The sequence below is a fragment of the Fusarium solani genome (genome assembly GCF_023522795.1).
Source record: "Fusarium solani strain SB1 chromosome Unknown bctg00000006, whole genome shotgun sequence".
NCBI lineage: Eukaryota > Fungi > Ascomycota > Sordariomycetes > Hypocreales > Nectriaceae > Fusarium > Fusarium solani.
The window spans coordinates 2581598-2609386 of NW_027072151.1; the positions used below are offsets into that span (position 1 = coordinate 2581598).

A 27789-nucleotide genomic window follows, 5' to 3' on the forward strand; every position below is an offset into this window, starting at 1 on the left:
TCCTACTCGTTTTAACATTTACTTGGTGTATAGCTCGCGTAGGGTGTCAACCAACTCAACCCGCCCCTTGACCGTGTCTTCATCATACACAAAGTCCTTATCAATAACTCCACCAGGCAAACCGGCCGTGGTCATGTCCACAAGTTCCTGCACATAGGGTTCCGGAAGATGTTTCGCAAAGAACCCGGAAAGTTGATCCTTCTCGATGAGTTTAAGCTCAACTACCTTGCCAGTAACCTCCTCGACTGCCTTCTTCAGGTCAAGAGCGCTGTAGGATCTGGGCCCAAATAGCTTGAAGTAGTGAGGGCTGGGCTTGGCTGTCTCTGCGAGGAGAGAGTTTGCACAGATTTCGCTGATGTCCTTGAGGCTCACCTAGTTTGGGATGTTAGCATGCAATTCAGCGCTTGATAGAGCTATATCTCGTACCATGGGGATCTTGTGATCTGCGGGGGTGAAAATCGAGGTGATAACCGGCGGGTCTGCCCGTGCTTCCTCAAGCACAGAAGCGAGGTCTTCCTGGAAGTAGGAGGGTCTGATGATTATAACCTCTGGCACCGCATCCTTGAGAATGTTTTCAGCGATGTGGTTGAGGCGCAGGATGCCCTAATTCCCATCTAGTTAGTAGTAGAACACAGATTTGGAAGAGGGACGTACGATGCCATGGTCATTTTGAGCACCAATCGCGGAAAATAGAAGAAGTCGCTTAACGCTGGGGGATGCCTTCAGGGCACTCTTGACGTTGTTCCCAGCACGAGTAGCAAACTCTCCCGAGTCTGTTCCATCATAGATAGGCGGTGGGATGTAAAAGACGGCGTCTGAGCTACCAAAATCAAGGCCGGTGCCGGCTCCAACATCGCCCTGGACGGCCTCAAAGTTGGAGTTTTGCACAAACTCGGAGGGAGCCTTGGATGCATCTCGATAGATTCCGCGGACGTGGGGCTTGCTCTCGGAGTTGAGAAGGACACGGATTGTTTCCCTGCCGGCCTTTGTGGATGCGGGGACAACAGTGATGTGAGGAGCCATGTTGAAAGAACGGAGAATGGTGATTTTATTGCAGTGTGATTTAAAAAGTACGAGGATGGTTGATCAATGGAATTTTGAATGATAGGGTGTTCATCCTTATATACCCCTCATATAAGTTGCCTTTATGGCGTCAACCAAGTCAATCTAAGATACATGAGTCCGAAAGTCCGAAAATCTCATACAAGATAAATCATTTCCCATATAAGGACAGGTACACAGGGCCCGAAAGACCGAAAGACCGAATACAAGCCAAGAATTATGTTATTAACGATCCTTCGAGCTGAACTTGACCGTCAAGTGGCGGGTCCTCAAGGGTGGTAAGCGGTAAGGATGGGGCCACTCATGGGTGGTCAAGCGCGGAGGATTATAAATCAAATAATCAGTCTTGCGTCACGCACAGAAGCTTGAAGAATTTTGATCTTCCTGGTGAGCATTGTTTGATCTGCTATTGGAGACGATCTTTCACGTGCATTTAGCACAGTGACCACACAGGATGCTGCGCCGGTTATGGCCAAGACCCGGATTAGCTTAATTTTAAGGTTGACGTAGTTCATCGGGGTGTCTATTAATAGGTTTAACCTATCTCTCTCTCAGACTTACTTGGGCACTGTACCCTATATTGACGTGCATCCTGGGTTAATGTATTTAAAATGGTATTGAGAATCAATTCTAGCCACGATGATGGCGCCTCAGGCGAACCTTGGACAAGTTTGTGACCAAATAGTAGCCGGACAGAAAACGATATCGTAACAGGAAAAGATCTTCTGTGCTTATGCTGGGTTCTCTTTACTCTATGCTGAATTAGTATGGCTTGCGTTTGTGGTGCTATGTCTTCTGGGACCTGATACCAAAACCGTGCCATTAACTGATATACCCATCCTTATGAGAAGAAGCCATACTGGTAATTGGTTTTTTAAGAACTAGAAAAAGGTCGTGAACAGTTAGGTGATGGCACGCACGCTCCCTAAATACAGCCACGGATAAGGGGCGGATATGTCCACAGTTGACTCTGTACCTTTGGCGGATAAGGACACGGCGTCAATGCCGTCATGCGCCTCAAGATGGTAACATGCGGATGATACCCGAAAACCTACGGCACACATCCGGGTGACTAAACACGACTCACCACTCAGAAGACGCCGGTTATATATGAACTCCCCCGCCGTAAACATCTCCTCTTGTATCATTCAAGTGCCTATCAGACGACAGAACCAGCTCGGGTGTATAATCCCTTTGATCGTAAGAACATCAATCATGTCTTCAACTACCACTATCACAACCACAGCCACTCCGCCAAGCCAGTCCAGCTTGAATGTCTCGACAGACAAGGATGGCAAGGTGAAGCGTCTGCAAAAGATTCCACAGTTTCCAACAAAGGAGGCAACAAGACGATGGCAACTAGAGCAAATGGCCGGGGCCTTCCGAGTTTTTGCGAGACTTGGCTATGCGGATGGAAGCAGTGGTCACATTAGCTTGAGAGGTGAGTAAACGCATCCTGTAGAATGCCGCTCCTTGGGCATCTGATACTCAGACCCTTGATACTGACGGCCATACAAAGACCCTGTTCAGCCAACCACCTTCTGGATCAACCCCTACGGCGTTCACTTTGGTCTCATCAAAGTGTCCGACCTCATCCATATCGACGAAGAAGGTAACCGGATTGGCGGCGCAGACAAGCTCGTCAATAAAGCCGGCTTCATCATCCACGCCGCCATCCACAAGCGTCGCCCCGACATCAACGCCGCCTGCCACCTTCACAGCCCCTACGGCCGCGCATGGTCAACCTTTGGCAAGCCAATTGAGATGATTAATCAGGACAGCTGCATGTTCTACAAGGATCTTGCCGTGTACGCCAACTTTGGTGGTGTCGTGTTTGCTAAGGAGGAGGGCGCTCGTCTTGCTGATGCGCTCGGTGCTACCAAGAAGAATATCATTTTGCAGAACCACGGTCTCCTGACTTCAGGAGGAACCATCGGTGAGGCTGCAGCGTTCTTCATCGCCTTGGAGAGGGCATGTCAGGCCCAGCTGCTCGTCGAAGCGGCCGTGGCACCTGATGGATCGCAGCTCACCAAGACCTTGGTGAGCGATGAAGAGGCACAGTACACCAAGGACGGAACTGGGACTCCAGAGGTCATGTATCTGCAGTTTGAACCCGAGTATCAGTATACACTAAAAGAAAGTGGAGGCGACTTTCTTCTATAGTTTGTCAAGATAGTCTTGAACAATACCCAGTTTTTCACATCTGCTCTACCATATGAAGGTTCCCGTCTTTCCCATGCTATTCGGACAGAAGAAGCAATATTCGGACTTGATCGGGGCTAAGCTGGATTTTGCCATAGGTAAATGTCTCATTGACAGAAGCCGAAGGACCTGCCTGGGGCAAGGCTTTGATAATGTCCACTTTCACTTTGAAGAGGTATGAAATGTGAACCATTGTTGCTATAATGTTTCACATGAAAACTTCTGGGGATAATCGAAAGCCGATGAAGAAAAGAGGGCAGCGCGATCCAAGATGGCGTACAGAGTAGAGCTGAAAAAGGGCGTCATCAGCTGGTCAGGGTTATTCTCAGCTATCCACGATCCATGCAACTCCGAGCTTCCCACCAATTTGACAGGTCATAAAAAGCAAAACGGCTCAATTACGGCAAGCCATATGATATCATTACATGAAATTGTAGGCCAGTGAGATCTGGGGACGGGTTTGAGCTGAGATACGCCAAGTGAGCTGGCATGTCTATCCCAGGAGGCCTCAACTCGAGTCGCCCGGTCTGAAAGTGGCCAATAGGGCGAGATTTTTAATAAACATCGAACAAGGGTCTGGGAAATCTCCCGGGAAAAGGCTGCTCAGGTGTGTTCAGGCTGCATGCAGGAGGCCCAATGGGTAGGCCTTCAGCTGCCTCGGTATCGCAATCTGGAACTGAGATATCTGGCCTGAGGCCCCAAAAAAAGCAGAAATACCCCTTTAAGGGAACAGAAAGCCTAAAGATCAAGACTTTTCTTACAAACCTATGTATATCACCCACCCCCTTCCTTTTTCTTTCCCGGCTCGCTTGCCTGGAGAACCTTTCAACCCCGGAACCTAGTCCGAAGACCCTTGGCAAACAAGATATCACACAGAATGCAGGGCACTAAATCGGCCAGGCTTGAGGACCGGTTCACTGCCATTCAAGACGTGTTTGATGACGAAAAATTCACAGCCAAGGCGCTCCAATCAGAAATAGGCCACAATGACGACTTTGCGCCAATTGAAGACAGTGTTCGACAAGAGGATGAGGATTCCCATCATTCCCAGGCCCCTGTCAATAAAGAATCAACTCGGTCGAAGCAAACATCTACGTCTTTCGGAACTAGGATTGGAGAAAACGAGAGAGAGTTTAGCGGCGGTTCCTCTATGAAGGACTATTCATCAACCCTTTCTAGCTCTGACAGAGACGAGGTGGAGAATGAGGACGAATACGAACCCGGCGGGAAAGCTGAAATAAAGCACCTTTATGACACGAGGGAGAAAAACGTCGTTGGAGAAACGATCTACTCCACTAAAGTTCCAATTGCCAGCGGTGTTCAGCAGAAGCTTGACAGGGCCCTCGGTGGAAGGGACGAGGCCAGGGACTTTGCTATCCTCCACTATCACAATGCCACTCTCCAGACAGACTTTATCGTTGTTCAGAGTCCCGAGCTGAAGAACTGTCTCGCAGATATACTGTCTGGCTGCGTCGATATTGATGCTGCAGCCCCGACAGTTGAGCTTCGGCCTCCTTTCATGGGTCTGGTGCAACGTTGGGATCGTTTGCTCCTGGCAGAAAAGACCACAGACAACGAAAAGTCAAAGGGGCTCCTTCAGCTTCTACGGGAAACCCTAGAGGCGGACTTGAATAGTTCTTTTCAAGCCTTTCAGGAGTTCCGCAAGACTGGCTACACCACCTTTCCCAACATTCTGATGGCATTCGTTCCTGGCGAGATCGTACTTAGATCCAAGGATGGTGTGCTTTCGGCCAGCATACTCCAGGATGCGTCCATCGAGAAAGAGTTTATGGGAGGTCTTGTATGCATACTCCGAGTCCAGGTGTTGGATTGGAATGGGAAGAGCTTTGGATACAGAGAAAAGACTTGGAAGATTGAGAGCTTCCAGGGATTTCGCAAGGCGACTGATCTTGATGCTTTCCCTCTCGGGGCTCATCCAGATCAAGAGAAAATCAAGAAGCGTTTGACTGACAGAGGAAGGGTCTTTGAAGGTTTATGTGGCCAGCACGTCAAAAACTATAATGGCTTGGTGCATTTAGAGTCCGGATGGGAACGAAACACAATCTTTGTATGTGGCTTCTTTTTCTTACCATTGCGCTCAGTACTTACTGGCTCCAGATATCGGAGCGCATAATCGTCGACGCCAATGCCTTTTACAGGTTCCAGCACCATTCAGTTCCGGACCTAACAGAGCTTGAAAGTGAGGAGGGGAAACAGGAGACAGATTCTCCTGATGCCCCTAGTGGCAGTCACACAAGGAGTCAACGGCAAACCGCCTTGACCGAAAAGCAGTGCATGTTGGCGGTACCACGCGTCAAGGGGTTCGCCCTCAGTATGAAGAAATGGTTCGAATTCACCGTGAGTGACATCACCCCTGTCACCTGGAATGAGAAGCTCCTGGGCAATCTCGTCATCCCAGATGAAGAGAAACAACTGCTTCTAGCCCTAGTTGCACATACTGCGAAAGAGGAGGATGGAGGGTTTGATGACTTTATAGAAGGAAAAGGTATTGAAAACCAACCAACATTTCCATTTTATGCTCACCTAGCTATGCTGGGGCTTGTGCAACTTGGTACTAACCACTTGGGAATTTAGGAAAGGGGTTGATCTTACTTCTTGCCGGACCACCAGGAGTGGGCAAAACTTTGACCGCCGAATCAAGTACTTCTATCTAGGAAGAGTTTTGTCAGTACAAGACTGACTCTAGTTTAGTAGCCGAAGAGCTCAAGAGGCCCCTATACAGGGTCGGGGCTGGCGACCTGGGCCTTTCAGCCGACGATGTCGAATCTTCTCTGAAAGAGGCTTTCCGTCGATGTTCGCACTGGAATGCGGTGCTACTCATTGATGAGGCCGACGTCTTCCTGGAGAAGCGATCTAGCGATAGGCTTGCTCAAAATGAGCTGGTATCAGGTCAACATGCTAAAACCGGTTTTCCAGAGAGGACTTTGCTAACCACCGACTCTAGTATTCTTGACGTCGTTGGAATATTACCAAGGAGTCCTCATCCTCACCACCAACAGGACTGAAGAAATCGACCCAGCTTTCGAGTCTCGTATCGATATTATACTGACTTACGATCACCTAAGCCAAGATTCCCGAAGGCAGATTTGGTCCAACTTCATTAGCCGGCTACCTCCAGACTCTGTTGATCTTGATGACGCGGACTTGGACAACCTCTCGCGGTGGGATATCAACGGGAGGCAGATAAAAAGCGCTATCAAGACTGCACGGATCATGGCAGCTAATGAAGGTGCACCCCTTGGTGTGCGCCATCTAGACATTGTGCTCAATATTCGAAGGAGAGGTTCCAAGGTCCTAGGTACGCAGGGCTAACCTGGATTGGTGGTATGGCGGGGCCTGAGGTCAGAAGGACACAAACGAAACCTCAGGAGTAAATACATATAGAGAACTTGAAGGAAATAGCCAGTTATGTCTCACCGCTGGTCTTGGTTGTCATATGACCCTAGTGGATCTATCAACGAGAGAATCTAGTTGCATCTACGTATCCTAGAAAAGGCGGAAAGGAACATCTAGTGAACTTTGGCTTCTGAGGCCATCATATTTTGAGATTTCGCAATCATCAAGGCAGTCTATTGGAATACCTAGTCCCGGATAAGACCTAATCTAGAAGAATACACAGATTATTTGCTTCCCACAGACAGAAAGAAAGTCAGACAGTAGTAAAGGTGGTTTTCAACATAATCCTAGTCTCGAAACTGAATTTAAATATCAATACGACGCCATATGGAGACAAGATTCATAGTGCAAGGAAAGTGAAAAGAATAATAGGTACTAGTGAAGAAGACTAATCTACTTATGTGATATATTAAATATTTGGTCTGCTTATAAAGAACAACATAGCTTCCTTTACGGCGGCGTATATATTAACCCAATGATTTTCCTGCTCGTGTGCGAAAAACCCAACCTCACCCTATGATTAGATTCTACTAGAGGCCGTCTTAAATTCGATCCACAATAAACTCAAAGGAAGAGTACTCGTCAGGAACGTTGTCCGGATCTAAAAGATAGATTGCAGTATCATATGTCTGCGCGGTGAGAACATGCCACGCCGTCCTTGGAGTCGCGTCGACCGAGCACAGAAGCTTCTGCCCAAACTCCAAAGGAGGCTCACACAGGACGAACTGTTCGTCTCCCGTGACATCAGAGAGCGGTCTGGCCCTGAGTGAGACACCTACCTGGGAATTGGCCGAGACGTAGAAATCGCCCATCATGAGGCGGTTTGTAGACTCTTGAACGTGAAACTCGCCAAACCGGTAAAGGTCATCGCCTGGCGTTATGGAATAAAGGTTTAGGCGAATCTCGGAGTCGGGAATGTCGTCCCGATAGAGGGGGTTGGCGCCCCTGATGCTGTCAGCGTCGGTGTTGGCAACGTAAATGTAGAACGTGGGGATGGGCTCCACGCTGCTGGTGGAGCTGGAGACGCCGCTGGTGGTAGTCTCGGTGGTTGATGCGGATGATTCCTGAGAGGCGGTTGATGTGATATCGGTGGTTGATGTAGCATCGTCGGTGGAACTCAGCGAGGAGACAGTGCTCGTAAAGGACGACGCGCTATCGGTTGTGCTGGATGGGACATTCTCGGTGCTGGAGAGGGAAGATACGGATGGCAGGCAAGGCCCGGCTATGCTGCCAGTGAACAGCGACGCGGCTGTGATGAAGCCGTAGATCACGCGCGACTGCATGGTGTCTTTGGATTGAGTGATTTCACAGCAATTCTGTAAGAGCAACAAGATGATGAATCCCCCATTAGAAAGGGAGACTTATATGAGGACTGAAAGGGGTTTTGTCTTTACGAGGCCCATTTTGAAATCGTTAGTTTCAGTAATAGTCTCGAAGATAGCCTCTCTTCGCGGCGAGAGACCCGGCGCGAGGCGTCCTCTAAGGGAGGCGAGACTTGTGGAAATAACGTCATGGCCCATGCTTCTGCGTATCTTGATCGAATAGACCCCCTGACGCAATACCTTTCATATCTGTAGCGCTTTCAGCCCCCCGGGGTTTGTCATTCTTGTGCTCTCCCAGTTTCAGAGCTAGTCCTCAGCCCCAAGGCAGTTTTGTCCAACTTGATTAGCCGAACGTTATTAGGATCTGTCGACCTTAAAGATTAGGGCCTGGACAGCCTCATGGTAGAACGTAAATAGCAGACAGATAAAGAGTGCTATCAAGACTGCGCGTTCCTTGTGCTCAAGTGGTGATCTGGCAGAGACCGGCTTACTGCCAAGACAACCTTGAGTTGAGCAGTATCTTGCAAAGGATAACATGAAACCTATAAGCTCAGTGAGAAGTAGTGTTTTTTGAAACAGCTCTCACTCCTTTCAACCTCTTCTCCTGAGCTTTCGAAATGTTAGCTGTCGCAACTCTGATGTCCCCCATAAGGGCTATCTACTTATATTCGCCTGCAGACACTTTGGCTTCGAAGGTCCTGATACCAAGTCTGGTATTTGACTATCCAGCCATAGCTGTCCCGGGTCAACATGGTGATGGGATGAGCGCAGTTCAGAACCTGTATTTACAACCCTTCAGGTTTCGTGGTCTAACGGTCATGACTGCGGATTCTGATTCCGCCAGCGAGGGTTCGACTCCCTCCGAGACCTTTCATTCCGCGCTTCAAGGTGCCCATCCCAAGAGAATGGCATCCTAGATTACTCGCTTTTTGCCCCGGATCATGTAGAGGTATGGACACTGGGTGCGCGGCTGTCCAGAGGGAGCAGCAGAGGGAGCAGTAGCTCAACGGATGTGTCTAAAGCCGATGTTTCGGTAGAAAAGTGGGCGTGGGACGCATCGTGGTTTTTTTTTTAACAGATTGTATCACTTTAATTGCATCCTGCCGCCATTGGGCAAGGCTTGTGAAATTCGTCTGTGGCTAATAATTGTTTTCAACTGGAGGTGTTGTAATCACTGTGAGATTCTTGTACGCTTTCTCGCTATGATTTCCCCCATTGGGTAATATTGTCCCCCCAAGCCTACCGTGCTGAATGTAATTATGTGCAGGCTATGATCCGCGGGCCTTGGCGAGATGTATGCCCTGCCTTGTGATACTGGGCTCTTTGGAGGCGAAAGGGGTACAAGTTAGCCCGAAACTTGCTTGGAAAAAGACTTAAACCCATCCCTACTCGATCGGCCACCCTTGGGAGCCTTCGACCAACTTATAAGCTTGTTCATTAAGCTTTTCAGAATGGATCATACGCCCAGCCACTCCTCCTCGGCACATGCCACTACCAACTACCAACCTGTCCCACACCAAGAGACACAAGGCCATGTGGAAGAAGAGAGTCAGCAGACTGGTCTTGGAGATTCGATAACAAGCGAGCCTGACACTTCTGAGGGAGAAAATGCCCATCCCCACGACGGCGAAATGCCACGAGTACGGCGCCATAGCCTCGACTTGGGCACAATCCTCGGAGACGTGGCTGCCGTTACATCACCAATTGCCTTCCTCGTCTTCGCCATCATGGTCCTGTGTCTTGATGGCTCAGAGGCCAGCGAGACTTCGTATGCAAAATGGAACAACGCGACCACCGTGGTATGTGGCCCTTCCAACGTGTGGATAACAAAAGTGGCTACTCCCATTAACTCGGCACACTGTTCCCCCTAATCTTTGCTTCCACGGTCGGTCGTTTCGTATACGAGGTTGCGCGATGGAAACTCGAGCAGGGAGTCACCCTTGGCACCCTGGAGCAGCTCCTGGGAAGCCAGACAGTTGGTTCAACAGTGCTGACCCATGCCAAACTCTGCGTCATGAACCCCCTGGGGGGGCGGGCTGCTCTTCATATGGATCTTTTCACCTCTCGGTGGCCAGTCCCTGTTGCGTATCCTCGGCTCAAATCTTGAGCCCGTCGTACAGCCTTCAACCATCGTTCACTTTGACTCGGACGCCGTCTCCGTCCTTGCCTGGCCTAAACCGCCAAGTGGAGTATAAGCCTCTGCTATTGACGATAAGATCAGCTACCTAGCGAACTGGTACAGTGCGTTGCTGCTAGCTCCTCCAACGACGAAAACAGACGGCATGGATCTTTGGGGAAACATCAAGATCCCCTTCCTGTCTGAAGGAGTGGATTATCATGCCTGGAGCCGAGTGTCTTGGAGTCTGGATCTTGAATGCTTTTCCTCACTCGCAGGATATCCCGTTGCCAATGTGCCTATGGGCAACTCCACCTTTTCTATGCACACCAGTTACCTTCAACTCAACTGCTCTAAGCAGCAACGCAGCACGTGGACCTTTAGATACAACATCACCATGTTGGATAGCTGGGTCTCGGTTGAAGTCGCCTACCAGAACGGGACCATCTATGGCGTTTGCCGCGAAAATAACGACAACGTCTCCTCCGGCACGCCGGTGACGACATGGAACTTTGGCCTTGATCGATTCGTCGACCCCTTTTGGCTAAATACTTCAATTTTGTTTGACAGGCTTGGCTGGGGTAGCCACTTTACATCCGAGTTCACACGGCCCTTCATTTTTGAGAATGAGACGGGGATCGAGTCCAAGCCGGCAAACCTCTTTTTCGACGCCAGGATCATGCCTGGAGGCAGCCTTGAAAAAGACTATACCGCTGCAGCTAAATGTGACGTGAAGCAAAGATGTGTTGAGTCCCGAGTGTCCTGCTCCCCAGCATCTCGGCACAACTGCACCGTCGTGGCACAGCGCCCTTCCCGCCGGCGGCATGCGCCCGATGATATCTCGCACCTGTCTTTTCCCGCTGTTTCGCGCTGGGCCTCCGTAGGACTGCCATTAGCAGCAGGGAGAAGCTCTTCTGGAAAGGCAGATCTGTCGATGAAGTATCTGGCCGACTCCAAGTCAGGACACACCGTTGAGGCCATCTACCTCGACGCGTTCGAGGGGGTGAGTGATGCATTGTTTAGCAGCCGATTATCGCAGCTGTTCAATACATATCTTGTCCTCTCGCAGATTGACATGGAGACGCAAAACATTGTCGACGGTATGCCATCATTCTCGGACAACGTAACAGAGCCAGCCCAAGTGAGCCACTTGGTCCAAACATACACCATATCTAAGCTCTGGATCGCCCTATGCTTCGTTTCATGCATTGTGCTGCTGTGCTGTGGCGTGCTCAGCGTGGTCTTTACCCACGTTGCCGACGGCCCCGAGATTCTCGGCTATGCTTCAACCGCCGTGCGGGACTCCAAGTCCCTCGAGTTACTACCCGAAGTTGGAAGTATGACGGCAATAGATATCACAGAGATGATGAGAGAAGAGCGACTCCGGTATGGAATGATGCATCTGACAAGAAAGGGGAAGCGGGTGTTGGGAGTTGGCCGTGAAGCAGAAACGGAACAGATCAAGGACAGGTTCGATTCAGGGGTATGATTGAGATATATAGAGCAGAGTCTTGGCAGATGGACCTGGAAGACGAGTAATATGATCTCAGGTTCTTTCTTTTCCCAGCCCCAACCCCACCTCCCAGTTGGCATATCAGGTATTACCAGGTATGAGAAATCTCGTTGCTGCATGATCATTGCCTTATTCATCACCTTCATCAACCTTGACAATGCGCTGGGTGGCTGTCTCTGTCTTGTGGAATCGCCAAGGGCGAACCTTTCTCTCAAATAACTCGTCCAACTCGGCAGGTGAGCGACTGTAAAACGTCAGAGCGAGATCAATGTGACGACGGACCGAACAAACCTGGCAGTTTCGGGAATCAAGAACCACATTGCGACGGTGAAGGGCAGGCCAAGTCCAGCGTAGAACCAGCCCGTCTTGAGACCCCAGTTCCACTGGTTGGTGTTGACCATGTAAGGGGTGAGGACGTTCATAACCACGCCGGCAACACATGTCGACGCGGCGCCGAAACCAGCTGTATAGGGTCTCAAGCGCTGAGATGAGATTTCACCGATAAAGCCCCAACCGGTGGCACCGTTGGAGACCATTCCGAGATCTAACAGTTGGTGAGCGCAAGTCAACCTTGGGTAGGTCATCACTTACTCCAAAGAACGGCAAAGACCACCATGAGATAGTTAGTGGCAGAAACCTGTGGCACAACCCCGAGGATGCCAATAGCAGTAGTGCAAACCCAAGAGAGAGTTGTGCCACTGCAAGAAAGTCTGCGACGACCGACCCAATCCGCGGCAAAGACCAAGGCGATACCGGCGGCGACATTGATGCCGGAAGTAATGCAAGTGTACTTGAATGGGTCAGAGATGCCAGCTTGTTGGAAAAAGTAGCTTCCAAATGTTCCAAAGAGGGTGAGGCCGATGAATTGCTGGGTAAGAAGAGTCCACAGCGCAATGAGAGTGCGTAGTCCGTCTATGCCCTGGAAGATGGCATACCACTTTTCACGACGCTGATCGGCAGCGACGGTACGCTCGTGATCAATCGCCATGGAGAGGAGTTGAAACTGCTGATCAACATCGTAGTCCTTGACGCCGTGGTTGAGGATTCGCAGGGACCTCTTGGCCTGTTCATGCTTGCCTCGACTGACGCACCAGGCAGGCGATTCAGGGACGAGAAGGTAGATCAGAATCATGAGACCGATCTGAGCCCATTGGGTATAGATGGGCGTGAGCCAGTCGTGGCGGTCGGTCTGAGAGAGGACCTGCAAGGCGACAGGCGCCATGAACTGACCCACGGTGAACCAAAGACTATAGCTCATGAGTAAACCACCACGGATTCTAATAGGCGCGACCTCGGAGATGTAAGTCGGAATAGTAGACTGCAAACATCCCACACCAATACCCGCGAGCAGCTTAGCAATAAGCCAAACCTCCCATCTCCGGGCCAAACTTTCGCACAGAACGCTGCATGCAAGGATTAACCAGTACCAATACATGGCAACCTTGCGGCCGAAACGGTCGGACACAAAGGTCAAATGGGTCATGCCGATGATCTGGCCGACCGACATGATGGAGCTCCAGCCGGCGAGGATGTCCGAGGCAAGGAAGGGCTCGCCGGCATCATTGAGCTTTGTAGCGAATTGGCGGACAAAGCCTGGGTTGGCAATGATGTTGCCGTTGATGCTGTACATGTTAACAGGGTTGGTAGCAGGTGTGGAAGGCTTGTAAATACCCAATCTGGTAGCCATCGGTAGCAGCACTAAAGGTGACCGCAAAGCAGATGGCGGCGTTGACCTTGAAGGCCTTGACGGTCTCCCACAAGGACAATGTCTCATAGCCAGAGACACCCTGACCTTTGGAGGCAGCGTCTAAGGCGAGGTCCTTGCGAGTGATGCCATGTTCGTTGTCAGCCGGGTTGTCGTGCTGACTGATGTCGGGCTTGGCCTCGATACTCTCACGAGCCATTGTGGATATTATCACGGATGATTCAGCAAGTCCGGCTCACCAATGCCTCCACATTTCAACAGATGGGTATAGCATCCTCCATTTATACAATCTCATCATTCGCAGTACTAGCCAGCTTCACGCCGCTTCTACGCCTAAACCACGGCCCAAAACCTTGGCGATGCTTGGAAAAGAGCTCGGCTATATGCTGTTTCTGGACGATACCCCAGGTCTAACCCCAGGTTTCCAGCGAGTTGGGCATGCTTTCGCGAGTCATGTTCCCCAGACTTGAGAAGCAAGGCGGGGAGGAGCGCGGGGCCGAGGTGGCTACGGTGCATGGGTATGGCATCGGCAATGACTCTCGGAGTGGTAGAAGAAATGAAGATCACCGTGTTAACGTTTGGTCGGCATGACAATCCACCGAAACAGCGCGATTCATGATGGCTAGTTCGGTGGGGACAGAGCGGAACGGCAGATACAAGAACCCACGTTCGCGCCCATCTTGACCGAACAAGCCATCCTCTACTATCCGGTTTGAGCATACTGTTCGCTGTGTGCGTGATCCTGCGGGTTTATCAGGTTCCAAGCCGCTCCATGGTTTAACCATGATCCACCAAAGACATCCTCATCTGACCATATATTGCCGTATCAGGCAAGGTGAAGCGTTCACGGAGAAGGATACAGCCCAACAACTGGGGACAGGGATGGAGACATTTGTAACCTTGAGATCCACTACTAGTTCCGAATAATGGGCGATTGGCTGCTGTCTCAGAAGGTCGCCGTTTCGGGCCATCATAGGCCGACCTGGCATGAGGGGTTACCTTGATGCTCCGACGATGACACTACATGAATCGTTCTTAACACGATAATTCGGTCTTGATTCAGCCGATACAACAAGGTACAACTCCCGCATACCGCAGAGAAGGAACTTCAGGCTAAAACCAAGAGTTAGCAAATATATTCCGAAGTCGTCCAAACTATCCCCCTCCTGGACTTCAAGTGCCAGTCAATGTAACCCCGCTTCATCATGTCCTCCCTCAAGGTCGTCGACGTTCGTTTTGAGCATTATCGCCCGGAAAACACTCTGGGCGTGCATGAGACCAAGCCTCGCATCTCGTGGCGATTCGAAAATGCGCCCGAGAATTTTACGCAGGAAGAGTATGAGCTCCAGCTGAGCAAGGTCACCCGAGGAGACGCTGCAGAGGTCTGCTCCGTCAAGAGGACGTCTCCCGACTCACAGCTGGTTACTTGGCCACACGAGGAGTCTATCCAATCTCGTGAGATATACTCCATTCGTGTCAGAGCCCGAGGAAAGGGACAGTCAGAACCCACGGCATGGAGCGAACCTGCGACTCTGGAGGCTGGCCTCTTTGACAGAAAAGAATGGAGCAGCAAGCTCATCTCAGCACCCTGGTCGGACGACAACAACGACAAGCCCCAACCCGCAGACCTATTCCGCAAAGAGTTCAAGGTTGACTCTGATGTTCAATCAGCAAGACTCTACATCACAGCCCAAGGAATCTACGAAGCCGAGCTCAATGGAAAGCGAGTCGGCGATTACTTCTTGGCTCCTGGCTGGAACTGCTACGATTCGCAGTTGAACTACCAGACCTACGATGTCACTGGACTTCTCTCTTCGGGAGAGAACTGTCTCGGCGTGCATGTCACTGAAGGCTGGTATAAGGGCCGACTCGGATTTGAAGGCGGCCAGCGCAACATCTGGGGCTCTCGCACCGCTCTTCAAGCGCAGCTTGAAGTCCAACTCAAGGACGGCAGCACCTATACTGTTGTTACAGACGACACTTGGACAGCCACACAAGGACCTATCAAGCTGGCAGAGATATACGATGGAGAAAAGTACGATGCGACGGCAGAGATCCCTGGCTGGTCGAGCCCTGGCGTTGCTTCCGGAGACTGGAAGGCTGTCGACATTCTCCCCCGATTTCCGAGTCTGTCACTCTCAGTGCTGGCTTCTCTGAGCCTGTACGCAGGATTGAGACTGTCAAGCCCACCAAAATCATAACAACACCTTCTGGAAAGACTGTGCTCGACTTTGGACAAAACTTGGTCGGATACATTCGCATCAAGTCCATCAAGGGACCCCGTGGTCATTCCGTCACCATCTCCCACGCTGAAGTCATGGAAAAGGAGGAGCTAGGAATTAGGCCCCTTCGTTTTGCCTCAGCTCAGGATGCATACACTCTCAAGGGAGATGAAAAGGGCGAGTCATATGAGCCTCGCTTCACTTTCCACGGCTTCCGATATGCGCAGATCGATAACTGGCCATCCGCAGAGGATAACTTGCTAGATATTCTAGAAGCCGTCGTCTGCAACACAGACATGGAGGAACAGGGCACATTTGCATGCTCAGACGACAAGCTCAATCGCCTCTTCAGCAACGTCCGCTGGGGTATGAGGGGCAACTTTGTTTCCATCCCAACAGACTGCCCCCAGCGCGATGAACGCCTCGGCTGGACCGGCGATCTCGCTCTCTTCGCTCCCACCGCAACCTTTGTCTACGGTTGTGTCTCCATCCTTCGAGATTGGCTGCAAGACGTGTGGTCAGACCAGAGGAAGCAGAAAGGCATTCCTCCCATGGTGACACCCAACATCCTCAGCTACAACAAGTTCTGGGGAAACCCATGGCCGTGTGCCATCTGGCATGATGTGACTGTTCTCGCTCCTTGGGCTTTGTGGGAGGAGACGGCAGACCCGACCGTCTTGGCGGATCAGTATGAGTCCATGGAGGAGTGGTTGAAGTGTATCCCCAGAAACAAGACGGGTGCTACTCATCTTTGGGACTCCAACTCAGCCCAGCTCGCTGTAATAATCGCTTCCCCAAGTTGACATATCAGAACTAACTGTTGATAGGATTGGCTTGATCCCACTGCACCCCCAGACGCACCACACAAGGCCCAGGCGAACCCCCATCTAGTCGCCGATGCCTTCCTCATCCACAGTCTCGACTTGGTAGCCCGCGTGGCAGAGATCCTGGGCCAAAATGAGGATGCTTCGCGCTACAAGTCTGAAGCTGCCAGCGCCCGTGCTGAGTTCAGGGGCGAATACGTGACGCCGAGTGGCCGTATCCTGTCAGAGTGCCAGACTTCTTACTGTCTTTCTATCTGCTTCGACCTGCTTGAGTCTCATCAGCTCGCTCGTGCTGGTGAGCGTCTGGTCGACATTGTCCGACGCAACGGTTTCTGTGTCGGCACTGGATTCGCCGGTACGCCATTTATCTGTGAAGCTCTCACACGAACCGGCCACAGTAACGTCGCCTACTCGATGCTCCTAAACGAGACATGCCCGTCCTGGCTATACACCATCTCCATGGGCGCGACGACCATGTGGGAGCGCTGGGACAGTATGTTGCCCGATGGCACCATCAACCCAGGCGAGATGACGAGCTTCAACCACTACGCTTATGGTGCCGTGGCCAAGTTTATGGTCGAGCGCCTAGCCGGTCTCCAGCAGTTGGAGTCAGGCTGGAAGACGACGAGAGTGCAACCTGAGATTGGAGGCGAGTTCAAGTGGGCATCAGCGCAGCACCTGACACCATACGGCATCGTCTCAAGCTCCTGGAACCTGAAGGAGATTGAGGGCGAAAAGGGCGCGTTCACTCTTCAAGTCGATGTCGTTGTTCCACCAACAACCACGATGGAGGTTATCCTCCCGGCGCCCGAGGGTCCAAAGACCGAGGTTGTCGGATCTGGAAAGTGGTCGTTTAGCACTCGCTACGAGAGGAACTATCAGTGGCCAGTCAAGGCTATTCCTTCGACACTGCCTGGATTGGCCCCGGAGGAGTAGTTGAGCTGGCATTATGAATGAACGACGTGGCTCGGGGGGTTGCGGTCAAGATACCTTGTCTGGTGACGACGCAGCGTTGAGGCTGTTCAGATAGACCATCCCTATACCTGCAATGCCACTCTAGACGCCATATCTAGCAATCAATTGCTATATAAAGGAATTTAAATTCAAGAGCAGCATTGTCACAAGATATTCCTGACCTTAGTTAGCAGTGAATCCTTCTCTAATTGAGGCAGTGAATTACTTACTCCATCTCAGAAAGGATCATCAGCACTTCCCCAAAACAAGTCCCACGCGCCGCCCAGTTCCTAGGTAAGCTGACGACCTCGCTTATTTGGGCGTCAATCGCTTCTAGATTCTCGGGCCGCTCAATCAGCCCACCGCCTTATAGAGCAGGGAGTCCATAATTGTAGCCGCGGCTTATAACCGCCTTGGTCTATCGAGCTGCATGTCAGATCGGGAGCCGGAACAACGGCTTGAAACGCGTCACTGGACTTAGCTAGGTGAGTTCATAGAGATATAAATTTGAAGTCTCGGCTTCTTTCAACTCCGTTCAAGGAACTTGTATCTCTCCTGTAACTCCTCATCGACAAGAGTGGCGAAGCAAGAGCTCTTGCATCCTCATTCTCCAAGTTTCATCACCAACTTTTGACAATGACACAAATAAAACATGGAAGGCGTCTTCTGCCTTCCCTAGTCGACGAAATCGCCATATCTGATCCAGACCGGGTTTTTTACTCTGTGTGCAGGACCAACAATCCCGCCGATGGATTCCAAGACATCAACGCCAAAACCTTTGCCCGGGCTGTTAACAGATGTGCCTGGTATATCGAGAAACACCTCGGCCGTGGCCAAGACTTTCCAACCCTGGCATTCATCGGTCCTCAAGATGTCGTCTATGCCATCCTCACGCTTGCTTGTGTCAAGACAGGGTACAAGCTTCATATGCTTTCGCCGCAAAACCCTCTCGAAGCAAGTCTGTTCCTCCTAGAGGAGACCGATTGCAAGACTTTCTTGGTCCCTCCGAAGTTCCCTTTGCCCATCGTGGGACAACTCATTAAGACACGTCGTATGGATGTCCTGGAAATGCCTGCGTTGCAGCATTGGCTGGAAGACGAGCCCGTGGATCTATACCCTTACACCAAGACCTTTGATGAGGCGAGATCAGAGCCGTTTGTAGTCTTGCACACTTCTGGCTCAACAGGCATGCCCAAGCCTCTCGTTCAAACACACGGAACGCTCGCTACACTAGATGCATGCACACAACTGCCGTCCCTAGGCTTTCCAGACACATATCCCTCCATGTGCGCTGGGTCTCGCGTCTACCTGGCCTTTCCCCTCTGTCACTGCGCCGGTATCGGGATGCTTCTTCCTGGGTGCATCTATGCTGGCTTCACGGTAGTCCTGGGGCCATTTCCGCTTTCAGCTGAGACTGCCAATGCAATCCATGTCCACGGAAACGTGCAGCAAAGCGCCCATGCCCCCTTCATTCTGAGCGATCTCGCCAAGAACCCAACGTACCTAGAGAACCTCAGTCGCTTGGACCAAGTTACTTTTGGAGGAGGATCCCTCCCCAAGGCAGTAGGGGACGCCATTGCCGCCAAAACAAAACTCCTTAACTGTCTTGGGACCACCGAAAGCGGTGCTCTCCCCTCTCATATCCTCGACAAAGAAGATTGGCAATACATGAGCTACAGCCACGTCGTCGGTTCAGAGTTTCGTCAAATCTCGGAAGACCTGTACGAGCACTTCATCGTTCGGGACCCAAAGCTCGACATGTACCAGGCCTTCTTTCAGACATTCCCCGATTTGGACGAGTGGCCTATGAAGGACCTCTACGCAAAGCACCCGACCAAGGAGAACCTTTGGCTGTATCGGGGACGCACTGACGATGTCATTGTGTTCTCTAGTGGAGCCAACTTGAACCCGGTTGAGATGGAGAGCATCATTGATTCCAACCCTGCCGTCAACGCGGCACTGGTCATTGGCACCGGGTACCCTCGATCAGGTCTGTTGATCGAGGCTGTCAATCCCCCGGCAAACGAAGAAGAAAAGAACAAGTTGGTCGATACAATCTGGCCGTCAGTTGAAGCTGCAAACAAGCCGATTTCTCTGAGCCGCAGGATCCACCACGACATGATCATCTTTACATCCGCTGACAAGCCTATGCTAAGAGCAGGCAAAGGAACTGTCCAGCGCAAGCTGACGGTGGACGAGTATTCATCCGAAATTGAGGCCCTATACAAGGCTACGGAGTCTCTAGGCGTTGGGTTCACCTCCGACTGGGTTCGTGAGGGGCAATAAGTCAGAGCGAGTTCTTTAATTTCTACATAAATGCTTGTTACAAGCACTTCCACCCAATAGATCCCCTGATCCAATGTCTTAGATATACCAATATCAATTTTAAGCGCCTAATTCACAAGAAATGAGCGTAGTGACCAATGTGGCCTCATGACAGTCAAGCTCGCCCAGTAGCAATTGACTCTGTGGCACTACCACTGAATGATCTCGGTAAACTCCTTCTGCTGGGGAATCTCATCTCTAAAAACCTTGTCCCCGTACTCAATCTTCATAGCCTTAGCATCGAAACATGGAACAACGTCCTTGTCCTCGTTGCAAACTGGCAACAGCTCGCGGCTGTCCATGTCACAGTAGAGGCCTTCATCAAGGGAGACAAAGTCAGGACCCCAGGAAATTTCAGACGTGCACAGCTCCGTCGTGTTATACCCAGCTTCCTTAGTTACGACTACACGCGTGCCTGATGTGTTTCGACGTTGAGGACCGATGGCTCTCTTGCGGTTGTTCGGCACGGGCACAGGTCGTCGCATTTGGAGGTCTTGGTATCCCAAGAAGCCTTGAATGCCACAGTAGCTCTTGGGGTTTTTCGAGTATGGCTTGTTGGGCTCGTGGGCAAAGGTTGGGAAGTGAATGCTGATGGAATTGGCAAAGAGTCCATTGGTGCCGTCGCCGTCGATCCATGTGCAGGTAGGTTGGCTGGGAGCGATTGTTAGCTTGTGATGAATATCTGCTATAAGGAATCACATATTAAAAACTTGCTGCTTTCCATTATCGACCTTCAAGTAGAAGTGTTAGTTCGATCTTGGCTTGTTTCGGTAGTTCAGCTTCACTCACATAGACGTTGCTTGGATACCAAGGTAATCCGCACACCCGACCAAAATCACCCAGCCAGGCGTACCTCTCGCCCCCAACCCAGGTAATAGCAACATACGCAATACAGACGGCATCGTTGCTGGCGTGAAGCGAGACGTACGTAGCCTGCTAGCCACTCTTCTGGGAGACCTGCACCTCTATCAGGTCCCCAGTTCCGATCTTCCGGTTAGACTCCTCCCCCAGCTTGTCGCGGTTGTTGTTCCAGGTCCGGATCAAACCGATCTTGCCTCCCATCGTGCCGCTTCCATCTTTTTTGTCAAGGGCTGCGCGGACGGAGACCAGGGAGTTGCGGCCTTTAGGCACATTGTTGAAGACGCTGTCGAGGATGGTGAAGACGCTGGCGACGACTCCGGGGATGCCGATGACGTTGACCATGGTGACAATAGAATGGTGCTTGGGATGAATAATAGTTGTCTAGCTATGCCGCAGCGACCTATGGAGTGAAAGAATAAGAGCGAGACTCGGCTCCGGAGCTGTCTCATATCTTCCATGCCCATACTCGTTCCATCAGCAGAATAGCTGCCCAAGGCTCTGTATCAATCTGGGAAGTGCGTTTGTTGTAATTTCGGTATTTCAAATAACAATTTGCTTACGGCTGCAGCCCTCATAGCATTGGTAGAGGGCCCCCATTTGCAGCTTTGAAGGCATCGCCACGTCAGTTCTGCTGTACAACACCAAGACCATCCTCAAAGGCCTCAAAAAAGCCCCCACACAAAAGCCATGTCACGCCACATAGTTGAGGGGGCGCAGCATGCAGGATACAGAATGCGTAGTGCAGCGGTTGTAGGTTGAATCAGCCCTGCTCGCCTCACCATGCCGCCAGCCTGATTCACTTAACCTCTTAAGACCTTCCTTCAGAGCCTGCTTTCTTCCCCTCATCTCTGCTCTGTGTGCCTTTTTCACAGCTACACAAACTACGTGGCCCCTCCCATTGCCATGGAAATCTTGGGGGGCGTTGCGAGCTCAGTGGCTCTTGGCCAAGCCATTGGCGCGGGTCGGCATATCGTCAGGCTTGTTCACGAGATTCCCGAAATCCAGCATGAGTTCAACGAGCTCAAGCAGGACGCAAGTCACTCGTTCCGGTCAACTCACGCAAGAATGCTTACACCTGGATAGATCAGTCTCATCACAGCGATGCTCAATGACGTCCAGAGCGCATCAGGATCTAGTTTAGTATCTGGCGCAACAGGAAGTATGCTACTGGAGCGCACTGCTCGGCGACTCGAAGAAATCAACAATGAGCTTCAAGGCTTCGTCGAACATTGTGGGAGAGGGTCGCCAGACAACACCACCAGGGCAAAGAAGCGGAAGTGGATAATGCAAAGCGACAAGTTGCAGAAGCTACGCGAAAAGGCCATGGACGCCAAGATGAACCTTCATTTCGCTCTTACTTCTCAAAGTAGGGGCCTTGTCTGTGAACAGTAAGTGTTGGGTCAGGGTGTGGGTGCTGGCTAACCCGGAGCAGAGTCAGCGCACTTCAACATCAATTCGAGATGTTCACGATACATATGTCAAATCGCAGACCGCCAGAAGCCTCCTTGCTCATCGATTTCAGTGATTCTTCGGAGGATGAGAAAAGCAAACGCCCTGAATCTGAGGCTGCAGAGCCAGCCTCGCCTCCTGACAGTTCAACTCAACCCCAGCTTTCTCGTCGTGATGAGAACACATCGCCGGCGTACATCACCGCCATGAGGATAAGCAGATGTTCTCATCTCTGTCGCTGCCGATGTCACTCCAGCCAGAACAGAAGTCGAAAAGCAAACTGGGCAATCCCTTTCATTGGGTCATTGCTGGTTGAATACAGATCGGCCCCTAGGACTCAGCAGGCAGCTTGCAGCCATAAACATTGCAGTGCAACCACCGATACTGCTTTCGAGTTCAAGTACTACCCACCTGCATGGCTATGGGAAGGTATGGTGTCGTTTGGTGCCTCATATCACAAAGCGATAGGACTACAAGTCGCTCTCCGCCCAAAAAGAGTGCTACCACCCATAAACCCATTTTTTCTGTCAATTATTGGCCCATTTGAGAATTTTTGCGATGCGATCAGGACTGGATTTTTACGTGTTTACCCAGATGATGAATTGGTCCAGCACAACGTTATCGAGGTGAGTTGCAGACCAAAACGCATGAAAAGTAGTTGTCAAGTAACATAAAAGTTGGACAGCTTCTTCTACGTTGTAATAAGCTCGCCCATGTAGAGGTGATTCTACATCTATGGAGGGAATTCTTGCCATTACTCAACTTTCCACGGTACCAATCCTTTCCCTGTTGATTGATTCCAGCTGGAGGCTACACCCTGCTCGGGCGCTAATTCCTTCACAGAAGCCTAGTGTTACTAGCCAAGCACATTATATTATTTCCAGACTTGACAGACCAGCTTAGGTCTCTCCTAAATCAAGTTATATCATCGGCGGATGAAAGCAGCAAAGTTTACGATACGCGCCTTTGTCAAGCCATCTGGAAACACCTCGACATATCCCTCATCCGTCAAGCACTTGACGACGAGCCCTGGACTGTCAACGAATTCACAGACAACGGTTTCACACCACTAGAACTTGCCATCATCCTACGAAGGGATGGGCTGGAAGTTGTTGAGCTCCTACTTGCCCGAGGCGCCGATGCTAATTTCCCGGACTCCTCGGGTGCAACACCTCTCATGGTTGCTATAGGATTCGGCAAATTGGAGTGCATTCGGATCCTATCTCGAATCAAAGGGACTGTAGAGGCGACGGATCCCTGGGGAAATACAGCACTACATCTTGCTGCCGCCCTCAACCAACTCGAGACAGTCCAGCTGCTCCTTACTACAGGCTCTCGGGCATCGGTTGGCAATTGTCATGGAGAGACAGCACTACATTCGGTCGATTTATTCAATTCGGTCGATCCATCCAATTCGGTCGGCTTATCCAAGAGGCAAGATGAACAGGCCGCAAGAGAGATTTCACGACTCCTTCTCACACACCGAGGCGTTGATATTGAAGCGAAAACCTGCAAAGGGAACACCCCGACACTCGACGCGGTAGCGACTAATAGAATCCACGTTGCCCGTTTTTTCGTGGACGAAGGGGCTTCTTTACATGTTATCAATGATTCAGGCAATACTCTGCTTCACATTGCTGCTGCTTCCTGCAGCCTGCAAACCTTGCAGTACCTTGATAGTTTGAGTTTATCGGGGATGGACCTCAATCACTTCAATATCAATGGATCTACTGCCTGGGATATCTTTCAGGTCGTCATCTATGCACCTCTAGGGTACCTCGGCCATGGGCGGCGCCCATCTATTGAAGAACAGCGAGCATTCACCAATCTCTATGAGGGAATTCGAAACAGGACGGCCGAGCAAGACATCACACGCCTCAAGCAAGTTTCGCACGCACTTTCACAAGGGGAAACAACTACTGCACGGTTCCTACTTCAAACTCTGGTCGAAGAGAAACGAAAATGGGCAAGTGGTCTTCATAAGTGGTATCGGATTCTTGCCGGACAGGTACAGGAAGGAGATCTGGATGCTGTCGTCGGGAGCATCGAGGATTACATCGAGGAGTTGCGGGAACTGATACATAGCTCGGCCTGGGACCTTCCGTCTAGATTTACGCCTCGACCAGAACCTGAAGAGGACCGAGAGCTTGAGATAGAGGATCAGATTTCCAAGGAGGACGTGGATTCTGAAGATGGCAGTAATGGGGAAGAATATGACAGTTGAGCCGGTGAGGTCAGTTTCAATGGCGAGGGCGACGAGGAAGATCAAAATCGTCGGCCTTGAGCCAGTTCGATGCAACCGAGGCTCATCACATACATATGGGGTATTTCTTACAGTTTCAAGGTACACTTTTATTGCATTTTTGTCAACAAGGATGAGATAGGGTACTTGGATTGGAATCACATCTCTTTATTTTGAATGCATTGGTGCTACATGTCGGCGTCCCTCCCTTGCTCTAGCAATCCATTCAGAGGCAGATTAGTTTCTACCACAATCCAACATTGACGTTGAAGCTGTATATATTGACAGCGGCAATGATCGTTGCCCTGTGCCCTTCAGTCGAGCTTGCCTCTAGTTTCCATAATCTTGTCCATCAACCGCACCGGGAGCTCCCTCACACATGACAACTCATCCTCAAGCATCCGCTCACTAACTGCTAGGAACTGCTCCCGAAAAATCCCCCAAAGCCTCTCATCGGCGGCATTGGAACTCCCAGGCCGTGGGTAGAAGGGGTCATTCCTCCAGAAACACCGAGCAGCAATCTCTACCCCTTCCTCATCCATGGGCAACGGGTTGCAGCAGTCAAAGTCTATAATCCACATGGAATGGGGTCCCAAAATATCTGCTTCAAACTTGCTGGATTCCGAGGTTGACGGGCGAGGGCAGGCAAGGACAAACTCGACGTCGTTGGCATCGACCCTCGCAACCCAGAGAAGAAAGGCGAGGCCTTCTGCCATTGTCTTTGCGTATGGTTCAATCGGCATACCGAGTTCTTCCATTTGATCGATATGAAGAGGAAAATTCCGCAAACTGAAGAACGCAGGCTTTCCCGGTCTTCTGGCCCAGCCGTGTCTCCTGCGACCAAGGTACGGTCGGATGAGGCAGTGCTCGTTCTTCTTGTCGCCCACAATCACCTCACTATCATGGTCCTTTGCGTAATTGACCGCCAACAATCTTCGGGCAGTCTCTGACACAGGTTGAACTTTCTCGCTGAGTAGGGCATTGCAGGCCGTGGAACCTGGCGGCAGTCGCAACAGGATCTTCGACCAGTCCGCGTCGCTCTTTTTGAGAAAGCCACGGCATAGGGGTATGCGAAAGCTGGCAGCGTGTCGGGTATTTGAATTGACAGCATCGTTGACGAGCCGGTGGATATGGTACTCGTTGGTTATCGACCTGCCAGGTCCACCATCCTCTCGTTTCATGCATGAAGCGGCCTCGTTCGCTAAAGAATTCACATCGGCCCAGACGCTGCCGCAGAAGCCCATCCCAATCCTCTCCAGTTGCTCTGAGGATGTTTCTGTGGTGAGATCGCGGCTGGCAATCCGCGCCGCTGTTGTCTGGCCCATATTGCAGCTCCTAAGTCAATCAAGAATACTGTGACAGAAGAATTTGAGATCCGAGTGTTTGAGAGAACTCAAGCCGCTAGCACATATTTATGCCAGCCGATGTTAAGCTCTGGGTTGTTAGGCTGGATAAAGCTCGACTCGCTAGCGAGGCGCTGGCAATCTATGATGCTGAGAAAGACAGGCGGAGTGAAAGAAGATGGCAACGAACGGGATGTGAGAATCTCAACAGCAAAAGTGACTGGTAAAATCACGGACATATTCGGTTCTCCTTTTCATTTGCACCCCTATTGTTGTTATCCTCAACTTGTGAAATGGCGACATTGTCTAGGGTGAGCAGATTGCCTCCTACAATCCGTCTGACAAATAACGCTGGTTCCCAATTTCGTGTTCAAGACATGACGAGTCTCCTTAAAAATAAACCCAAGGGCTCTTCTAAAGGAGCGAATTAATAAGCTACTTGTGATTGCTGCATACAGAGGTCGTCTCGGAACACGGCTCGCCGCCTCGGTTTGGTGATCCGTTCCAGACTCGGATATAGCATCCGATGAGTGCTATTTCAAGGAAAATACCAACGCCTTCTCAACCGGGGCGGGAGAATAGGATTTATATTTCGGTCCAGGATCTCCATCCTTTTGACCCCCTCTTATCTAGCGAGACCCAGTCGGTGAAATTCCCCATGAGTTTCGGAGTGTCGGAGTCCAAAATAGGAAGCTGGAGATCTATTTATACAGAGCCAAAGGCGGAAGTTATTAACCATCCGCCCCCCGATTTTGGCAATTTCCAACAGCCAGTATTCTCATTCTTACTTCCTTTTGCAACAATTATCATCATGGCAACCGAAGAATCCAAGACCGAAGCGACGTACGAGGCAGGCTGCCACTGCGGCTACATCAGCCTCTCAGTGACGCTCTCACCACCCCTGCCCGAGCACGAAGTCCTCCACTGCAATTGCTCCATCTGTCGTCGCGGAGGGTACCTCCTCGTTTGTAAGTCTTCAATTCCAGATTCTCCTGCAGGATGAGCCGCTTACTTGCCAAGACCCGTTTCACCCAAAGGTAACATGGCACCACGACTCGGAAGCACGTGTGTCGCGCTACGAGTTCAACACCAAGACGCGCGACCACATGTTTTGTCCCAAGTGCGGTGCAAGCATCGGCATTGATTTCAAGAGATTCAAGCCCGATAAGCCATACTACGGCATCAGTGTAAGTACCTTCACCCACGAGCCGCTTGGATTGTGTCAAGAACTAACATCCTTCCAGGTGAGACAGTTCAACGATGTGGACCTTGATTCACTCAAGTACAAGAAGTTTGACGGCATTCACAAAATGGTGCCGGCAGGTGATTTGTCAGGCGTTGAGATCAATGCAGAAACGGGCGAGCCCACATCTTCTGGATCCCAGAAATAGAAGCTGTCAGTGATTTTTGAGAAACACCTGGCGTTGTTTGGAGATATCCGGTGGTGTCGTGCAAAGGGGGCTGGAGGGTGGTTGGACGGGTACGCCAATAGACGAATAGAGGAATGCATCGAGATCAACGTCGTTTCACCGATCGTCACAGGTGTGCAAGCCATTTACGCAAGTTCTTGGAGGTGGAGGGATGACGATCCGCGCCATCATTGGTTTTAGCTTGAACTGACATGTTCCTTGTCCGGCTGGGCCAGAATCCGGGACCTTGAATCCACTTGATGGACAGATTCAGCCTTGGCCTGCAGGAATCAAGTTGTCTGATGTTTATTGAAGCTATTAAGTCTGTATTATTCTGTGAGGGAGGCATTGTATCAAGAACTGATGCTTGAGATTAACCATTGGTGATAATTCCAGTAACGTCACAGGCTTTCTCGTGGCGCTGAAACCCTGCCAGACATTAGAGGTCCTACAGGGAGCTCTCCCGCTATGGCCCCCTCCACGCGGCTCCTCGCGCACCAAAAACGGATCGACGTGTAGCGCCATCACGGCCGCAAGCTGCTCAAAGCTCCCCCACTGCAAGGAGCTATCTCCGGTACGTACCCGCGGCAGCGACGTCATCGACATTTACATCATGGCCTGCTATGGATGCGAGTTTCCTTGGTTGTTTGCGTTTCTCATGATGAATCAAGCTCGAAGGAGGAGGCTGCTGTGTGACGCTAGCTGAGTTGGTGTCCGTGTCAATATTTCTGCTCTCCTCTTCCTGATCTCCTCTCGCGTTCCTCTTTCCTTTCTTTCTATTCATCATCATTATACCCGAGTTGGGGAGCTCACCTACACCTAA

General features: G+C 51.0%; 12 protein-coding genes across 12 annotated transcripts; 7 read left to right on the forward strand and 5 right to left on the reverse strand.

Annotated features, from left to right (window-relative positions):
* Positions 1–18: 18 nt before the first annotated feature.
* Positions 19–1023, reverse strand: MRS44_010512 (uncharacterized protein; the record flags this gene model as incomplete). Its single annotated transcript, XM_046272974.2, has 3 exons — positions 19–372; positions 427–603; positions 655–1023. The coding sequence occupies 3 exons, from the start codon at positions 1021–1023 to the stop codon at positions 19–21; spliced, it is 900 nt and encodes a 299-aa protein (XP_046128455.1).
* Positions 1024–2277: 1254 nt separating this feature from the next.
* On the forward strand, positions 2278–3225 carry MRS44_010513 (uncharacterized protein; the record flags this gene model as incomplete). The annotated part of the gene is made up of 2 exons (XM_046280203.2): positions 2278–2503; positions 2582–3225. 2 exons carry the CDS (start codon positions 2278–2280, stop codon positions 3223–3225), a joined length of 870 nt encoding a protein of 289 aa, XP_046128454.2.
* Positions 3226–4141: 916 nt separating this feature from the next.
* MRS44_010514 (uncharacterized protein) lies at positions 4142–6597 on the forward strand (the record flags this gene model as incomplete). Its single annotated transcript, XM_065620142.1, has 4 exons — positions 4142–5332; positions 5383–5770; positions 5977–6174; positions 6230–6597. The coding sequence occupies 4 exons, from the start codon at positions 4142–4144 to the stop codon at positions 6595–6597; spliced, it is 2145 nt and encodes a 714-aa protein (XP_065476331.1).
* Positions 6598–7223: 626 nt separating this feature from the next.
* On the reverse strand, positions 7224–7964 carry MRS44_010515 (uncharacterized protein; the record flags this gene model as incomplete). The annotated part of the gene is made up of 1 exon (XM_046281521.2): positions 7224–7964. The coding sequence occupies one exon, from the start codon at positions 7962–7964 to the stop codon at positions 7224–7226; it is 741 nt and encodes a 246-aa protein (XP_046128452.2).
* A 1490-nt stretch (positions 7965–9454) lies between these two features.
* MRS44_010516 (uncharacterized protein) lies at positions 9455–11608 on the forward strand (the record flags this gene model as incomplete). The annotated part of the gene is made up of 3 exons (XM_065620143.1): positions 9455–9802; positions 10220–11122; positions 11189–11608. 3 exons carry the CDS (start codon positions 9455–9457, stop codon positions 11606–11608), a joined length of 1671 nt encoding a protein of 556 aa, XP_065476332.1.
* Positions 11609–11761: 153 nt separating this feature from the next.
* MRS44_010517 (uncharacterized protein) lies at positions 11762–13536 on the reverse strand (the record flags this gene model as incomplete). Its single annotated transcript, XM_046272247.2, has 4 exons — positions 11762–11876; positions 11924–12176; positions 12224–13254; positions 13304–13536. The coding sequence occupies 4 exons, from the start codon at positions 13534–13536 to the stop codon at positions 11762–11764; spliced, it is 1632 nt and encodes a 543-aa protein (XP_046128449.2).
* A 1006-nt stretch (positions 13537–14542) lies between these two features.
* On the forward strand, positions 14543–17319 carry MRS44_010518 (uncharacterized protein; the record flags this gene model as incomplete). The annotated part of the gene is made up of 3 exons (XM_065620144.1): positions 14543–15468; positions 15507–16338; positions 16387–17319. 3 exons carry the CDS (start codon positions 14543–14545, stop codon positions 17317–17319), a joined length of 2691 nt encoding a protein of 896 aa, XP_065476333.1.
* A 654-nt stretch (positions 17320–17973) lies between these two features.
* Positions 17974–19623, forward strand: MRS44_010519 (uncharacterized protein; the record flags this gene model as incomplete). The annotated part of the gene is made up of 1 exon (XM_046284261.2): positions 17974–19623. The coding sequence occupies one exon, from the start codon at positions 17974–17976 to the stop codon at positions 19621–19623; it is 1650 nt and encodes a 549-aa protein (XP_046128447.2).
* A 188-nt stretch (positions 19624–19811) lies between these two features.
* On the reverse strand, positions 19812–20865 carry MRS44_010520 (uncharacterized protein; the record flags this gene model as incomplete). Its single annotated transcript, XM_065620145.1, has 3 exons — positions 19812–20313; positions 20362–20393; positions 20620–20865. 3 exons carry the CDS (start codon positions 20863–20865, stop codon positions 19812–19814), a joined length of 780 nt encoding a protein of 259 aa, XP_065476334.1.
* Positions 20866–21426: 561 nt separating this feature from the next.
* Positions 21427–24196, forward strand: MRS44_010521 (uncharacterized protein; the record flags this gene model as incomplete). Its single annotated transcript, XM_065620146.1, has 5 exons — positions 21427–21572; positions 21612–21911; positions 22013–22401; positions 22567–22598; positions 22871–24196. The coding sequence occupies 5 exons, from the start codon at positions 21427–21429 to the stop codon at positions 24194–24196; spliced, it is 2193 nt and encodes a 730-aa protein (XP_065476335.1).
* Positions 24197–24528: 332 nt separating this feature from the next.
* On the reverse strand, positions 24529–25539 carry MRS44_010522 (uncharacterized protein; the record flags this gene model as incomplete). Its single annotated transcript, XM_046280202.2, has 1 exon — positions 24529–25539. The coding sequence occupies one exon, from the start codon at positions 25537–25539 to the stop codon at positions 24529–24531; it is 1011 nt and encodes a 336-aa protein (XP_046128444.2).
* Positions 25540–26368: 829 nt separating this feature from the next.
* Positions 26369–26948, forward strand: MRS44_010523 (uncharacterized protein; the record flags this gene model as incomplete). Its single annotated transcript, XM_046274122.1, has 3 exons — positions 26369–26525; positions 26578–26744; positions 26802–26948. 3 exons carry the CDS (start codon positions 26369–26371, stop codon positions 26946–26948), a joined length of 471 nt encoding a protein of 156 aa, XP_046128443.1.
* Positions 26949–27789: the final 841 nt, after the last annotated feature.